The 17587-nt window shown below is 37.8% G+C and overlaps 1 protein-coding gene across 1 annotated transcript in view; it reads left to right on the top strand.

Moving 5' to 3' along the window:
- The window catches only part of DOCK2 (dedicator of cytokinesis 2), a 207038-nt gene that overhangs the window by 25623 nt on the left and 163828 nt on the right, over window positions 1–17587 (top strand). The window contains exons 12-22 of the mRNA XM_075164094.1: window positions 1625–1701; window positions 2075–2200; window positions 3039–3163; window positions 6244–6342; window positions 7806–7878; window positions 7954–8057; window positions 9966–10149; window positions 10254–10351; window positions 11712–11801; window positions 12057–12157; window positions 15443–15577. Of these exons, the coding sequence (XP_075020195.1) occupies window positions 1625–1701; window positions 2075–2200; window positions 3039–3163; window positions 6244–6342; window positions 7806–7878; window positions 7954–8057; window positions 9966–10149; window positions 10254–10351; window positions 11712–11801; window positions 12057–12157; window positions 15443–15577 (1212 nt within the window). The remainder of the gene's footprint in view (window positions 1–1624; window positions 1702–2074; window positions 2201–3038; window positions 3164–6243; window positions 6343–7805; window positions 7879–7953; window positions 8058–9965; window positions 10150–10253; window positions 10352–11711; window positions 11802–12056; window positions 12158–15442; window positions 15578–17587) is intronic.

Here is a 17587-nt window from a genome sequence, read left to right as displayed (position 1 = left end):
ACTTGGCAAGCTCCTCCGCCAGGTTCCTCAGTACCCTCGGGTGGATCCCATCCAGCCCCATAGACTTGTGAGCGTCCAGGTGGCGTAGCAGGTGGTTAACTTCTCCCTCTTGGGTTATGGGGGGTTTATCCTGGTCACTGTCCCTGTCTTCCAGCGCAGGGGGCTGAGTACTCTGAGGATAACTGCTTTGACTATTAAAGACTGAGACAAAGAAGGCGTTAAGTACCTCAGCCTTATCCTCGTCCTTGGTGGCAACATTCCCCCCTATATCCAATAAAGGATGGAGATTCTCCTTGGCTCTCCTTTTGTCATTAATATACTTGTAAAAACATTTTTTGTTTCGGCACCTCAAATACTGTGTTCAGTTTTGGGCCCCTCACTACAAGAAGGACATGGAGATGTTGGAGCATGTCCAGAGAAGAGCAACGAAGCTGGTGAAGGGCATGGAGCACGGAGCACAAGTCTTATGAGGAGCGGCTGAGGGAACTGGGGTTGTTTAGTCTGGAGAAGAGGAGGCTGAGGGGGGACCTCATCGCGCTCTACAACTACCTGAAAGGAGGTTGTAGCGTCGTGGGTGTTGGTCTCTTCTCCCAAGTAACGAGCGATAGGACGAGAGGAAATGGCCTCAAGTTGCGCCAAGGGAGGTTTAGATTGGACGTTAGGAGAAATTTCTTTACTGAAAGAGTGGTCAGACCTTGGAACAGGCTGCCCAGGGAAGTGGTTGAGTCACCATCCCTGGAAGTATTTAAAAGACGTGTAGATGAGGCGCTTACGGACATGGTGTAGTGGGCATGGTGGTGTTGGGTTGACGGTTGGACTCGATGATCTTAGAGGTCTTTTCCAACCTTAATGATTCTATGATTCTAAAACCCAAGTTAAATAGTTATACATACTCAGCAGTAAGTTTTACAAGTATGGATAACTAGTAATTTATGTGCTTGATTCTGTTTTGAATTTGAGAAAAATCTGCATAAAAATTGGGTTTCAGTTAAAAAGTAGTTGAATTGTCATACACTATCTATCTTCAAAAGAAATGCCGGACCAGCTGCCTAAAAATGTGATACTTGCAGATCAAATGCATAGATGCCAGTATTCACTGGAAACATGTTTGTGCATTCTACATAGCACTGCTGCTATATACTATGGAGAATAAATTTAATTCTGGAAGACCCAAGTATGACACACTGGTTTATTATTTCACTTCTTCACAATTCGATCCAACAAGTTTGTTATGTGAGAATTTGTTTCCAATTTCAGAAGTAGCTGAAAAAAGTTCAAAGTTCATTCGTGTGTCAGGCTGTCTATCAGGGAAAGTGGACTGGACTGGCATGTTGGTGAATGCATTCATGTTGTGGGTTCCTACAAAATGATAGCTTTCATATTGTCAGTCTGTCACAAACTGCCATTCCTAAAGTTGTCGATTTAATCTTTTTCACTTCAATGTAGACATAAGCTTAATGTGAGTGGTCTGCAACTCAGAGTGAGAGATAATGAAATTACAGAATGTATCATAACAAGGTCAAGTACAGCAAAGAGGACTGAGGCTGTTTGTCATCTATGTTCTGAATGGTGTCTGATATATCTAGCACTTAATTCCTAGTAGACATTGTTTTTTCTCCTGCAGGGTAGTGGCAGAGAACGACTTTTTACACAGTCTCCTAAGCAAAGTCACTGCATCAAAAGGAGACAGTGGTGGACAAGGTAAAGTAGATTTCTTTTTTTTTAAATTTTATTTTTTTTAAGTAAAGTAACAAGGTCTTTTTGTGGAACTTCATTCTATATTGTTTACATTTTAGAGAAAGGCTTTTAGTTAGAGCTGTAGCACTGCCATGGAGCTGGGTCAACTTTGAAGCTGGAAGTGAAGAATCATGAGTTTGTTGCACAATCTTGGAGGCTATTTAAATTAGTAGCTACAGTTTTGGATTAGAGACCTTTTACTTTCGGCTAAAGGAAGTGGGGGAAGTGAATTCTTATCACTGTTTTGGTGGGTAGAAAACGCAATCATCTGAAGAGAGAATTTTTTTTTTTCTTACCATAAATGTAATCTTTCTTTTTTTTTTTTTTTCCTTTCTAGGTCTCTGGGTAACTGTGAAAATGCTCGTTGGAGATGTGATTCAAACTAGGAAGGACTATCCACATCTTGTAGACAGAACCACAGTTGTTGCTAGAAAGCTAGGATTTCCTGAAATAATCATGCCAGGTAGGAAGTGCTTTGTTCTGTAATAGGAATGGATTGGTTTTTTTTTTTGTTCCCTATGTTAATGAGCATCAGCTGCAGCCTTATTTACTTACTTTTGTAATGGGTAACTCAGAGGCTCTTTAGAATTCACTCTTCTTTTGCTCCAATATTAGAGGCTTATATAAAATAGTGAAATACTTGGAAAGTATTTTCTAGTATTTAAACAGAAAAAATAAAATCAAGACAGTGAGGGATAACCCCAGCTCCTTGTACATAGCCTTCTTGTCTTCTAAGTAGATTATGGTGGATGCTTACTTAAATTTTAAATTAACCTTATTTTTATTGTAATTTATCACTGTCCTTTAATAATAATAAACGTATGAGTTTACAATCTCTTGATTTTTTGGATTTATGGTAAGATATTTTCCAATTGAAGTCACTCACTGTCTGCAGTGCTCTTTTTTTAAAAACAAACAACACCCCCCAAACCCTTCAATTGAAATCTCGATACTTCTTTTAAAAGAAGTCATTAATTTGTTCACAGGAGAAAATTAAAATACGAAGCTCCCTCTAGAAAGAGAGCTGTGTATTTGGGGAAAATTCAGTAATGGCATCATCCATCACCTCACCGGCAGGTGTCAGTGCAGGACGAGAATTGCTTCAAGTCACTTCGAGGACTCCCATTTGGTTCGTTTCACATCACATTGTAGTATCTTCTTAGCTAAGAATAAGTTCAGTTGGAAAATAAGACATTTTTATCTGTTTCACTGCAGAAAAAGAGGTACTCTCGTGAAGTTCAATTGACCCTGTGCTCTCACAGCATTTTCATTGATTTTTAACCTTTCCATTTCTCTTTTAGGAGATATAAGAAATGACATTTATATTACATTGCTGTATGGAGATTTTGACAAATACAATAAAACAACTCAGAGAAATGTGGAAGTGATAATGTGTGTCTGTGATGAAGAAGGAAAAGTAATGCCAGTAAGTTGTTTGTTGTGGGTTTTTTTTTTTCTTCTGTATGATGGACATAGAAACATAAGTTACCTTATAGGAGTAAGTATAATGTCTTATAAATTTTTATAAAATACCATTGTGCAAAAACCTGCAGTGCTCTCACTTGTGTTGTCTTGTGACATCTCATAACTGATAAGTTCTATAATGTTTAAAGTGACATATCTATTAAAGTCCTATAAAACTGTAATGAGAAATAACACTGAATGACCTATTTTAGCTGTGCCAAGGAACAAATGCTGTTTCTGACAATTACTGCATTCTTACTCTAGGGTTTTTCTTGTGGAAATTCCCAGAAGAATGCAATTTGTACATTAAAATTTTAGAAGTACCATTTCTACTACATAACAAACCCTTAATTTGTGCCAGGAAGACTATGTCATTGTCCCTTGAATGAAGTACATGGCAAATAACTAAATTAGTGACAACAGAGGAGTGTGGACACTGTACATATGCAACATATTTACAGTGTCTTTTTGCTTGTCTACTTACATTTTGAGGAATTTTTGTCATTTCCTTAGGGCTTTTTAACACCAGTTCAGTATTCAGGGGGATTTTTGGCCCTTCCTTTTCCAAGATTTATACTCTTCACTGTGATCATGAGGGTGAATTCATAATGATGCTTCTTGAGATAAAATAAAGATGGAGTAACTCATTGTGGCTCCTGACTTGCTGAAGTATGTTTATGAACTACAATTAAATGCTTGACCTAAAATTTAACTTTGAAGCTTGAATGAAGAAAATCCTAAACCCACATAATGCTTAGGGTCCACACAACAAATTGTAACCCTGATTACAAAACACTACCTATACATATGAAAACACCTAACCACATGGCTTGCATGTATGGAAGTTAACTGTTGTGAAATCAACTTCAGCAACCTCTATTCTGTCTATTCACAGATAATATGCTTAAAATAGATATACCAAAGTATTCCTTAAAGAAATTAACCTATTGCAATGTATTAAATCTTGTGTTCCAATATTATGTATGTTCAGTTCTGTAGATGCACCCTTTTTCCAAATACTAGGAGAAGGTGGATTTGTCACTTTGTCTATGATCTGAAATATATGTTCAAATCATGCCTGCTTTCTGTGGGTAATATGCCTTAGACATGTTGAAGCAACAATTTTGAGGAGTTAATGGAAATCCTGTTGAATGCAAATAATAACAAAAGTAACGGGTTTTCCCTTTTAGCCTCCAAAAAATAAATGAATACCAATAAACTTTCCCACCCATGAATTTATATTAATTTCAATGTTTCTAATTATCCATGAATCAGGTATACGTCATGAAAACCAGGTATACATTCACTAAACAGGAAACTGGTTAGCTCTGTTTAGGTATCAAACTAGTTCCAGCTGAAGAGCTAGCACTAGATTTAGTGTTGCATTTAAAAGGCCTTTTGTTCCAAATGAATGTCACAGAATACATTCAAACAAGTTGGTGCATAAACTTTGAAAAATCTCCATTCAGGCAGATGAGACATACCTTTCTGCAGTTAAATCACTCTGACCAGACCTTACAAATCATCTTCAGGTATCAGCATCACACCCTTCTTGTCACAAGGCATCCTGGTGTTTGAAGCACGCTTCTAAGATTCACTGGATTTTCAGCAGGAAAATTGCACCTTTGCAGTAATTAGTGTAGCCTGTATAGGGTTAGTTTCATCTGTGCCTTCAGTAGAGAATTTAATGTTTGCTTCTTTCATGCACTTCAGTTTCGTGTCTGATGCCTGGTGTCGGTGATCTTGCTTCTTCAGTTATCAGCATTAGCAGTTACTCTGCATGTACAAACCTCAACCAACTCAGCTAGGAAAGACGGATGTAGGCCAAGTCTCTTCACAGATTCACTAAACAAACTAAATTCCTAGGATACAACAAATTTTGAACTTGATCAAAACTTTAAGTTGGATCTGTACCAGTTCTGATAGTCATTAGAGAATGGGAAATTCTAAATGTTGAAAAAAAGCAGGAGGGCGTACTGTTGGTGCCTCTACAACATTTAGTTTGGAAGTCACCTCTGGTATGCAGCCAGACACTCCTGAGATTCTGCTGGAATAGAGTAAATTCTGCTGGAATTTTAAAGTAAATGGAGAAATAAATGGAATAATGAAGCTAGATTATTTTTACTTTCTGTGTTTCTTCTACTAATTGAGATGATGCCTTGGTTACTTAAGTTCATCAGTTTGAGACGAGAAATCAAGTCTGTATATGCTCATCACCCAGCTCTTCTCTTAGAGCCCACTGTGTAACCCCTGTAAAATGCGATCTATGGGTACGTCCAGTATAATTATGGAAAATATTTGGTTTATTTATGTTCAGAGGCTTGGAAAATGCAGTATCTTCATATTAATGTTTCCTCTCCGTTGGTGCTTTCATTATTATTTAATTTTGAATGATGCCAAATTCAAACCTGCTTGTTAAAGATGGGTCTTCATGCTGCACGATTTGTGCTGGTCCTGAACCTGTAGCTTTCATGGAGTGTCTCCAGTCTCCAAAGGCCCCGAGCTGGAGCTGCGCAGGGCCTCGGGGGCAGCCCGGCCCAAGCGCTGGGGCCTGTGAACCGGGGAAAGGTCTGCCTCAGCTCCCAGGCCTGAGCCAGGGCCCCGGTGCCCTGCAGGGAGCAGCTGTGCACTCCGCACTGCTCTCAGCGCCATGGCGGTTTTAGGAGGACGTGAAGGCGCTGTGGCGCCCGGGGACGCCGTGGCTGCGCGGCTGAGGGCGGGAAACGGAGCCCGGGGCAGGCCTGGCCGAGCGTGCTGCGCCCGCCATGGCTCCGTACCTCAGCCAGCGCTTCGTACCTCAGGCAGCGCCGCCTCGCAGGGGTAAAGCGGGAGGGGGCTGGCGCCAGGCGGGCAACGGTCGGTCGGCCTCGCGCGGGCCTCGGCGGCGCGCTGAGGTAAAGCTGCTGCCCGCAGGCAGGGCCGGGATTCCCGGGGGAGGCTCCCGTTCGGTGGCTTGCTTCTTTGTTTGGTTTTGCTCAAGTCATAAAAAATGACAGAAATTAATGAGCGACTAAGCACTGTTTTTTCCCTTCTTTTTGTAAGAATGCCGTTTGCTTGGGAGCGGGGGACAAACCCGTGAGTGAATATAGATCAGTTCTTTACTATCAGGTCAAACAGCCACGTTGGATGGAAACGTTAAAGGTATGGTGTAGATACTTTTCACTTGCTTTTTTCTCTTCATTTTTTGGTACCTCACACAGAAAAGTTGCACAGCATCAGCTTTTTCTAAAAATTAATTTGGTCCTGAATACAGGTAGAAGGATGGAGCCTTAGTCATACATCAGTTATTAGAGATACATGATTACTGAGGCTTAAAATTTGGCCTAAAAAATGATGTTAAGATTTTGTTCAGCAAAACAAATGAGGTCATCTTAGATAACCTTATGTCCTAAGATGGTTCATCAAAAATGAAATACTGCATTTGTTCTATTGCAGTGAAACAATGGAGATGAGGAGCTTCAATTGCATGATTTGGGGGGGGGGAAGCCCCCCAAACCGAAACAAAAAAAACAACGCCCTCCTAAGATATTACGATTTTTGAGAGAAAACACTGACTTGGTTTTCTTTCTAGAGGCACACCAATAATTATCTAATCTAGCTTTAATGTCTTTGATTGGAAAATGCCCAGAAGCTTCCAGAAGTAGTTCTTAGAAAGCATATCTCGGACTTTTGTTGAAGATGACTGTTGAAGACAGTATTGCCATGTATGATAAGACTGTAATTACTACACTAAGGTGTGTTGCTGAGATTGGGCAGGACAGGGAGGGAATGGAAGTGTGATTTGAAACAGGAGCTTATTTGTTGTTTTGAAAGCATTGACCCATTCTGTTTTTTGCTTAATATGCTAGTTTCTTTTTTAAATTATTCTATAATTCAGACTTTTATACGGAATCATTAACATTAGATCCTTCTGAAAAGTGTAGTTAATGCGAAGAAATGTTATGGAATAAGAATTGTAAAGGGAAGTTGTGAGTGAACGCAAAGGAGTACAAGTCTTTACAATTTTGGAACTATAAACTTGATAATATAGAAATTTGTGCTTTTTCTTATGCAGTTGGCCTTTTTTTGTTTCATATTTCTTATGAGTAGGTATGCTACTTTAAGAATAAAGCAGTCACGATTTTCTGGGATTCTACTTGGGGCTTCAAAACTGAATTTAATCACAAAAATATACTCAATTTATTTTGCTAGAATTTTCTTACCTTTTTCACCTGTTTATTAAATTGATCGTTAATTTATGTGTATGAAATATGGAAGTTTCGTAGTACAGAGGTGTTGCGTAATGCTGTATGGTTAACAGGGTAAGTAATAAGACTGCAGTATACTTATTTTCTAGCGTACAAGCACCTCTGTGCTTTAGCTCGCTGGGTTCAGTGCTTCATTTCTTTGATGGTGCTAGACTTTGAGCAAAGTCTAACAGATAATTGCTTATCAGCCACTACTTCTGCTACTGTGATCAGGCTCAATAGTTTTAAATGGTCTGTGAAAGGCATGACGGAGCCAGCAGAAGTGGTGCTTGCTTATTCTAAAATAGGAGCTCATTACAGGTGAAACCACCTTCCCCTCCCAATAACTCTATTCATTATTTTCTGATTTTACAACAGGTAGCAGTCCCTATTGAAGACATGCAAAGGATACATCTGCGCTTCATGTTCAGACACAGGTCATCTCAAGAGTGTAAGTAGGAAATTTTTACTTTAGTAAATTTTAATTCATTGATGGGTAGTTAACTGAAAATACTTTGTTTTGCAGCTAAAGATAAAGGAGAAAAGAATTTTGCAATGGCCTACATAAGGCTAATGAAGGAGGATGGAACAACTCTTCAAGATGGCATCCATGATTTGTTAGTCCTCAAGGTACTGGATCAATTTTTTTCCTTTCTTTCCCCCACGAGACACCTTTTTTCACACTGTTGCCTTTGACTGCATTGTTAATTTTCTTAGTGCTAGATTAATTTTATTATTCTATCGAAGATAAATATTATGGTATCTGAATAAAAGGTGAAACTTGTTCATGGTCAGTAAACATTGCACTAAATTTTAATTAGAGAGGATATTATCTAAGCACAATGAGAGACGGTTACTCTTCCTACTATTTATACTGAAGTTTGTGCTTTTGGCCTTCTGTAGTATAGAGGAAGGCATGCTAACGCTCAGTACCTGGATGTGTACCATTATTCTTGCTGAAGGGGGGAAAGTGTTGTTTTGATTCATTTAGAATCTTTGTCATGTGAATAATCAGGGAATGTAATCTTAGGGAATTGGTTGTTTGAAACTGCTCTGTGTAGTTACTCAGATACAAAAATGAAAGTTTCAGGAATTTGATTTTGGACGTGAAGAATAGTTTTGGCTAGCCCTGATTGGACACAGGTAGCATTTTTGACTTTGAACTGAAGCAGGGAACGGATGTTTCAAGATTGGTTTTTTTTGTTGCTGTTTTTTTCCCCTCGGAGAATACTGTCTAGCAGGAGCTAAGAACCAGAAATCACTTCCAATACGGAAGAAATTTTACTTTAGCTATTTTTTAGTGCTCTTTTCAGTAAACTAGTTTGCCGTAACATTAATGGCAAGTGAGATGCATACAACTAAATCAAGTTGTTTGGTATCCAACAAAGATTAATGGCAGCGTACAGTTAGTTATCTTTTCTTTGTTGATATCAACATTGATAAATACTTAGATCAGAAGGAAAATAATGATCACATTGTATGACTGTGTGGTTAACGCTGGTTATGAAATTCCATCTTATTCCTGCATTAACCTGGAAATTTTTCCTTAAGTGGCAGCGTAGATGAAAAATGCTAAACTGAGTTGATCTAGTTTACGTTTGGGAGAAATAGACAGATTTTCTGACATATGTTTGCCTATTCTAGTATTAAACACAGTAATTTAAGCTGTTTTAAACAGTCGTACATTTGGCCTCTCAAAAGAAGTCATTTGAAAATCGCAAAGTTTAAACAGCGGACTTTATTTTCATTGCCTTCAGGCATTGAATCTTCTTGAGAGACTTTCGGATCAAAATTTCAAGTCTTTTCCCCATTGTCTGTCTAACTTGTCTCAAAGAAGTCGTCAAGATTCTCTTCTGGTTCCAGAAATTCTGAGAAGTAATTATTTGGCAAGCTTGATACAATCATAAAAGTTAATAATGCTATTTGTTTTGCTGTGTAAGGATTTTGTCTTTTGTCTGTCTAGGTCTCTTTATAGTCAATTTTTAACCTTACTTCTTGTTTGATAGGAAGTAGAGACTGCACACCTACAGTCATTGAATCAGATACAAACCCAAAACTTCAGAAAATCATTCCAGATTATGGTTTTTGTAACTCCTTGATTATGCACAATTGTAGACTAAGGGTCTGCAATTGAGTCAGATCTGTCATGGTGTTGCAGCTTTAAGTGACAGAGCTCATATACTCATTGGGGACATTTTCTTGAGTAGTTTCGATAAAGAAAAATTATATTCTCTAAACAATTAGGAATATGGTTTTTATTGTTTTTGTCTAAAAACTGCTTTCCTGTCTGGGGTATGAATCAAAAGTTGAGACACAAAAAAATCTGTGAGGGTTGTGGCGTGCAACTTGATGAAATAGAGGAGGGAAAAATACCTGTTGGCTCTCTGTTTTTGTACTATTCATTCTTTATCCTTTAGTGCATGCTTTTTGTTTACTGTTGTACAAAGTGCAAAATAAGTTGTCGCCGAAACCAGGACATAAGTCTAGTTTTAAATCCAGTGGTGTGAAATATGTCATAAATGGTATGTTGTTTTTCAGGGGGACAGTAAAAAAATGGAGGATGCTAGTGCTTATTTGACATTACCTTCTACGCGTCAACACATAGAAAATAAAGGAGCAACCATAGTCAGGAACTCCAGTATTGTAGGGGGGCTTTCAGTAAACTCACGAGATGCATTTTATATTTCAACTCTTGTTTGTTCTACAAAGTTAACTCAGAATGGTATGTATCTTCTAAACATGTAGAAGTTTTAGAAAGAAGACGTTTACACAAATGATAAACCACATTTTAAATTTTAATGTCTGTCCATTTATTTTTTTTATTAGTGGGCTTACTAGGTCTCTTGAAGTGGCGTATGAAGCCAGAGCTGCTTCAGGAGAACCTGGAAAAACTGAAGATTGTGGATGGCGAGGAAGTTGTGAAGGTACATCTTTATATAGTTATTCTAATAATAGTTATTCTTCATGTCCCTTCATGCCATGGCAGAAAAAATGCTACATAGTTTCAGAAAGAAAAAGAAGCTGGAGGGTCAGTTACAGGAAACATAAGAACTTAAAGAAGCCTGTCAATTATACTTTCTTTTAAGAGTGTCATTCAGTGTAATGCCTTTGTTAGGGATAGTTTGCAAAAGACATGAACAAAGCTCTTCATTAGAGGCAGCAAGGAAGCAAGCACCTGGACAGGATTCTTCATAGTGTTAGCCATTTTTTTTCTACTTGTTACTCCCAAACATCTCTGGTATTGGCTACTGTTAGGCTGTGGAGATTTGCAAGATTACTGGTCAAATTTCCCTGCTTTCACTGGTGATTAATTTATTAGAATCCTTTTCTACTTTCTATTGGTTTATTTTGCTGAAAATTTTGTGCATGAATGGAGAATTCAATACCAAGAGTATTATTTGGAGTCATTGCTGCTTTGGTCAGGTGCTTATGTATATGTCACAGGTAAGCTTTAATTTTGAGCGTGCACAGAAAATTTTATTTTAAAAACTTGATAGGATATAAGGCAGTAGCAGTAAAATATTTTCCACAATCTCTGTTCAACTGTTTGCTTTTTGTCTATCTGAAACATTACAAACAATTCCTCCTGCTTTCTTTACAGTTCTTAATATTAATTTACATGTTGATATTAAAAAAAAAAAAAGTGTTTTATGTACCCAGTGAAGTGCTTTGTTAATTTAATGAGTATCATATGAATAAAAACTTGTTAATGTTTTGGAAAGTCACAGACTCCAGCATTCAGATTAGGAGTCTATTACATTTGTGTTACACTTTAAATATAAGCATTAGATGCCTCTCTTGAGAGAAGGAGGAAGGAGAACTTAAAAAAAAAAAAAAAAAAAAAGAAAATTTTAACCAAACAAAGAGTTGGGTCCCAAGTCAATGAGGTGCTTTCCTTGGATTTAAAGCGGGCTTTGAATCAGACCACAGAAGTATGAAGTGTGTTTTTAATCATCATGTATATGTGAAAATAGCAACTATTAATCTGTATCACTAAGGAACTAGGAATGCAGTTTTAGATAGTTATCTCATTGATATAATATTTTTAGCTTTTCCATAAGCTTTGAGTTAAATGTGTATTATTGATTGCTCATCTGTCTGAGGATGTAATTTCTTAAACTAGAGCCTAAATCTTTGGAAATGTTTTCTGAATTTAAATGATGTTTCAGTGAAGGCCTTTAAAATTCTAACTTGAGGGAAACCAATTCTATTCTGTGAAAACTGACTTGTGAGATTTTTCAAGTTGAATTGGTTGCCAGTTTATCATTTCATGTTGTTGTATAGTTTCTCCAAGATACGCTGGATGCCCTGTTTAACATCATGATGGAACATTCGCACAGTAATGAGTATGACATCCTTGTCTTTGATGCATTGGTAAGAATCAGCACCGAAGGATTTTATTTGTCAAAGTAAAGGACCCTAGAATTTTGAATGAGCTATCAAGTTGTTAATTTCGGAGAATTAGTTTTAAAATCTCTACAGAACAGATGGAATATTACTGTTTGACTGAAAAGCAAATTTCTCTAAAAACTCTTAAATAGTAGATTGTCAAAAATATTTCAGAAGACTAATATTTAAATTTAAAATGTGACTTTATGAAAAATGCTAATTATGTCCATGTCTCTTTAGATATATATCATAGGACTCATTGCAGACCGTAAGTTTCAACATTTTAACACGGTTTTGGAAGCGTATATCCAACAGCATTTTAGTGCAACATTGGCATACAAGTAAGTTTGTTTTCTCCTCTTCTTTTTCTTTTTTTCTAAACCTCTACCATCACATTAAAGAAAGTAAATCCTGTTTATGACTTTTCTGATGTAATTAATGATGACTGTTGTTTTGATGCTGCTGTTTGCTTACCTGGAAACAAACCTGCGTGTGAGAAACACATATGCTTATAAGTAGAGTTAACTGACAAATAGTAATTGATTTGGGGTTAAATGATTCTTTGGCATTCATTTTTCTCTTGTCTGGATTTTGCTGTGTCTGGGCACTTTACCCTGTATCCTGTCAAATTTGTCAAAAGATACTTAACTGTAAAGCCTTTCCCTTTACATTCCTGGCCTTAACCTGAAATGCTCTAAGTGAGGACTTGAGGATGTCCTTAACCTATTTATACAGATTTCCGTGTATTCTTTTACAGAAAACTAACTCATGGGGAAAAAAATTGTTTGGGAACTGTCGAGTCTTCATGTGCAGTTCAGTCTGATATTGCACCAGGAGGGTTTCAGTGCAGTGAACTGGAATTTTGGTATTTGTTATGTGGTCTGCTGTGAACTGGAGTATTAGTATTTGTTACATGGTCATGCCAGTGGGCAGGTGGACAGAATTTTTTTTTTTAATTTATTTTTGGAGCTTCCAGGTAATGTCCAGATGAGAAGACATGGATTCATAAAAGAGAATAAAAACTGTAGAGACATGTTATACAGTAAATTTAATACTGGATTCCTTCTTCATTTAAAAAAGGTTTTTGCAGATGATGGTAGGATAAAATCACTTTGAATTATGAAGAAAGTTAATATCTTCAGTTAGTGCTGATCTTGGGGAAGGTCTGTAACAGGATAGATGTATTTTTTTCACCTACATGAAGTCTTGTTCTGGCAGCTTAATGGGGTGGCAGATCGAAGCAAACTTTAATTTGGGATATGAATAATACATGGAAGACCTTAGCTGAAGGCTTAGAATAGTTGAGGATATCTTGTAGTGTCCTGTGCTGAGTTTGCATCAGTTCCAATTCAACAGGAAACGTCATGCGGATTGTGCATTGGAACATGAGTTTGTTAGAATTGAAAGGCAGTAATGCGGAATCAATCCTTTCTCACATTCTGGGAAAGTTGAAGTTAGCATTATGGGGCTGAGAAACCTCAAGCGCAAGCTACATGCTCTTCTTTAATCCTTCTTCACTCCATATGTAATAAGCACATGTAATTTAATGCTTTATATTATTGTGAAAGAAGAGAAGGTTGGGTATGGAACCTCTCAGCCTTATTTGCTTAAAATATTTCTAAGACTTACCTGACTGGGAGTTTCTGATGATTTAATCGAAGTGGCAGAGGCAAAATAATGTTTGGTTGTTCCCCAAATTGTGAGTTTTCTTGGCATCATTGGTTCCATGCACATCATGGAAGATGCGTTCTGTTTCAAGAATTGTTTATGAAATAAATAAAAAAGCTGTATGTGGCCTAACTCATAATTAGGAAGGAGATAGTGTGTCCCAGACGTATTATGACCATATTATGATACGGTATTTTGGCCAAACTGTTAGGTATTTATTCAGTTCCTGTTTAGTCATCCATTTGTACCTAGCTTTTATAGAGTTCAGAGAGGACTTAACATTGACAGTTGAGGGACCTTGGGTGGACTGCCCCTGCATACAAGTTGGATAAATTTTGTTCCAACTCAGTATAAAGCTGTGAATTCAAAGAAGCTATAAAAAGGAGTAAAAGGAAGCACACAGTGGATGTAGCGCCCAAAAGGCTGAGAGGCTGGAAGCCTGATTATTTTGGTCCTGAAATGTGAGTTAGGCTAGTGCAGTGGGGCTGAGGATGTGTCTATTAGTTACACAGATAGAGATATATACACACACACATATAGATATATATCTATTTGTGTATCTGTATATTCTGTGCGGTAGTGAGCAGTTCTTGAAACTATTATTTGCATGCGAGTATGTTCCAAATATCATAGTGATCACTTACTAATGTTTCATCAGTCCAGTTGGCGAACTGTTAGGTTTCATCAGCATGCAAGTGCTAGTTTGGTTTTTGTTGGTTTGGTTTGGTTGGTTGGTTTTGTTTGTTTAGTGTAGGGAATAGTAGGTTTCCATTTTTTGTAGTGATGTAAGAAAAAAAAACCAACCACCCTTAGAATCATAGAATCATTAAGGTTGGAAAAGACCTCTAAGATCATCGAGTCCAACCGTCAACCCAACACCACCATGTCCACTAAACCATGTCCCTAAGGGTCTCATCTACACGTCTTTTAAATACTTCCAGGGATGGTGACTCCACCACTTCCCTGGGCAGCCTGTTCCAAGGCCTGACCACCCTGTTCCAAGGCCTGACCACTCTTTCAGTAAAGAAATTTCTCCTAATGTTCAATCTAAACCTCCCCTGGCGCAACTTGAGGCCATTTCCTCTTGTCCTATCGCTTGTTACTTGGGAGAAGAGACCAACCCCCACCTCGCTACAACCTCCTTTCAGGTAGTTGTAGAGCGCGATGAGGTCTCCCCTCAGCCTCCTCTTCTCCAGACTAAACAACCCCAGTTCCCTCAGCCGCTCCTCATCAGACTCGTGCTCCAGGCCCTTCACCAGCTTCGTTGCCCTCCTCTGGACACACTCCAGCACCTCCATGTCCTTCTTGTAGTGAGGGGCCCAAAACTGAACACAGTATTCGAGGTGTGGCCTCACCAGGGCCGAGTACAGGGGCACGATCACCTCCCTGCTCCCTTATTTTACTACTTCTTATGGCTACGTTAAGATCAGGATTGCATCATTAATATTAGTTTAATCGTTTAAGATGAAACTGTAACTATGAATCAAGGGACTTATTTTTAGATGAGCTTTTGCACTTTGTTAGCAGATTGTGTGTTTAGCAAAAAATTGCTTTTGGATACAAGACACTGCTGTGTACCAGAGTATTGTACTATTTACATGCAGTTAATTTAGAGCATGTAGTGGTGTTTAATCACTGCTTAATGTAGGTAGGCAGAAGTAACATTTTGTGTTACCTTGTGCGTGTATTTTATAAACTTCTGTAAAAGCGCTTCCAGGATTGTGTAAAGTTATGCTGCTGTTTTGAGATTTCAGATTGCTTTCTTGCTTGCGAGTTAAGAATTTGCTCCTCATTTGTCTATACTGCTAGAATTTGTGCAACATAAACACAAAAATACATGCAGTACATTTTGTTGTGTGTGCTTGACTAAGCATGAACATTCGTTTAGAGCAACCAAACAAGTTAGAGAAGTTAATTAAAAAAAAAAGATTTATTTTAAAAATGTTTTTTAACTTCAGGAAATTAATGACTGTTCTGAAGACTTACTTGGATACCTCCAGCCGAGGGGAGCAATGCGAACCTATCCTAAGAACTCTGAAAGCACTGGAATATGTTTTCAAGTTCATTGTTAGATCAAGGACATTATTTTCACAGTAAGTACCGAGGCTATTGCTGTTTAACTAACAGTCCAATGTCAGAAATAGAAGTAGAGCTGAGAAACAGAAAAAATTGATTTCAGAACAGAACTGTATTTTTTGTTTTTACAAATAAAACATAAAAGCTGGCAACTGGCCTAAAATACAGACATTGCTGAGTGTTTTTTTTGGAGAGAAAATCTTCAAAAATCTGCTTTGTGGTTCACAGTGTAAGTTCCAGAGACATAGTTAGTAATAGCAGCTGATTTCAAAGCGTGATTATTCTTTGAGTCAGGTGGCTTGGCCTAAAACCAATGAATGGCCAAACGTTGTGACAGATGGCTTGAAGCTGGATGCTTGTCCTTGAGATCATGGTGTTCAGCAGCTCAGACTGTGCATAGAACAATGTAATTTTCAGTAATCATTGTCCAACTGAATTTAGAGTTTCAGAACTCCAGTTAAGAAATTTATAGCGAAGACTCAACGGATCAGATACATATAGCTCAGCCAAACAGATGAGGCGTAATATTTACAAGCAGTATTCAGGTTTAGGGAAAAAGGAGATGGGGAGAATGAAGGAGATGAAAACTGGAAAAACTACACTTGCGTAACTGTGTCCCTCACTTCCTCCCCTAGCCCTTAAGGACTCTCACCATGTCCCACAGATACCATCCACATCCTCTGTTTCCTCTCTTCTCTTCTGCTTCATCTTTTTCTGTTTATCCTTAACTGGTTTCCCCCTAATACTTGTTCTGTTGTCCCTCTGCTACATGTCTGAAGATATGCAGTGGCAGAAGATATGCAGTGGCAAACTCAGGACTGTAGGTAGACCGAGTGGCTGGATGTTATGTTTGTGGTTGGCAGTCAACAGAACAGAAAGGTGTTCTGTTTTATCTGTCTTTTGCTCAGTGGGAGCTCTAACACAATTTTTCTCGGTTATTCCACTGCCTATTTTTTTAAAAAAAAAAATCCCTGTAGGTTTATAGTTTTGTAAAATTAAGTATATTTGATGAATTATGAAATTTTGGTTGAAGTAGAAGTAGATTCAGCAGTTATTTGCTGCTGGTAGTTAGTCCCTTAGAAATATTCCTGTCTCTAGGAACTTACTGTTTATAGATGGATACAGATAAACAAGGTGAAAAGCTGTATAAGAAAGGAGATGGTGTACATGAGAATAGAATATAGCTAGAAGTTCAAAAGCTTTGTTTTAATTTTTTTTTTTAATAGGTGTGGCAAAAAGGAATATTTAGACTTTTGCGAAAGCAAGCGTTGTGTAGAGGATTATGGAAAATTTCTTGTATGGATGAAGGTCAGAAGGCAGGGTTTTCTTGCAGGGAGAACTTTGGTCTCCATTTTAATCCCTAGTATTAGCTGGCAGCAAAAAGTGTACATTGGACAGTCTGTGGTAAACTAGGTTATTGCAGTGTGTTGGATATTCAAGTGATTAGCTATACATATCTACTTCTTTTAGTTTTTCCTATAAATGCCTTAACTGGAGGTCTGAAACTCTAAATTCAGTTGGACAATTATTATTATAGGCAGTAATAGCTGCTGCAAATGGTAGCCTCTGGCAAAAATAACCAAACAGTGAGCAGTATCATCTGATACTGTATATCCATCTACAGCTGCTGTGATCTAAATTTATGCAGACAATTTCCTATTGTCAAACTGGTCATGAAAAAGAAGAAAAAATGGATTAATGTGTTTTCTTCCCATGAGAAAAGTTAGGATTTATGATTAAAGTACTTCACTTTCAAGAGTTGAGATTAGCCTTCTTGGAGACAAATATTTTGAATGAATAGAGCTGAGACAGATCTTTAGATCATTCTCTCAATTTGAGGGCTGCTTAAGGAACTAAGATGCCTTGTTGAAAGGTGAGAGACATTAAAAAGTGGAAATTGTGTAGGAAAGAGGTGAATAATGACTTTTTCTGTTAGACGTAAAATGGGAGACTTCTTTATTTCGTTGTCAGGAAGATACATTGAAGATAACCTACTTCAGTTTGCATTCATTCAGTCCTGTTGAAGC

This window comes from Calonectris borealis, chromosome 15 (genome assembly GCF_964195595.1).
Source record: "Calonectris borealis chromosome 15, bCalBor7.hap1.2, whole genome shotgun sequence".
Classification (NCBI taxonomy): Eukaryota; Metazoa; Chordata; class Aves; order Procellariiformes; family Procellariidae; genus Calonectris; species Calonectris borealis.
This window is presented reverse-complemented; position numbering and strand designations above follow the sequence as displayed.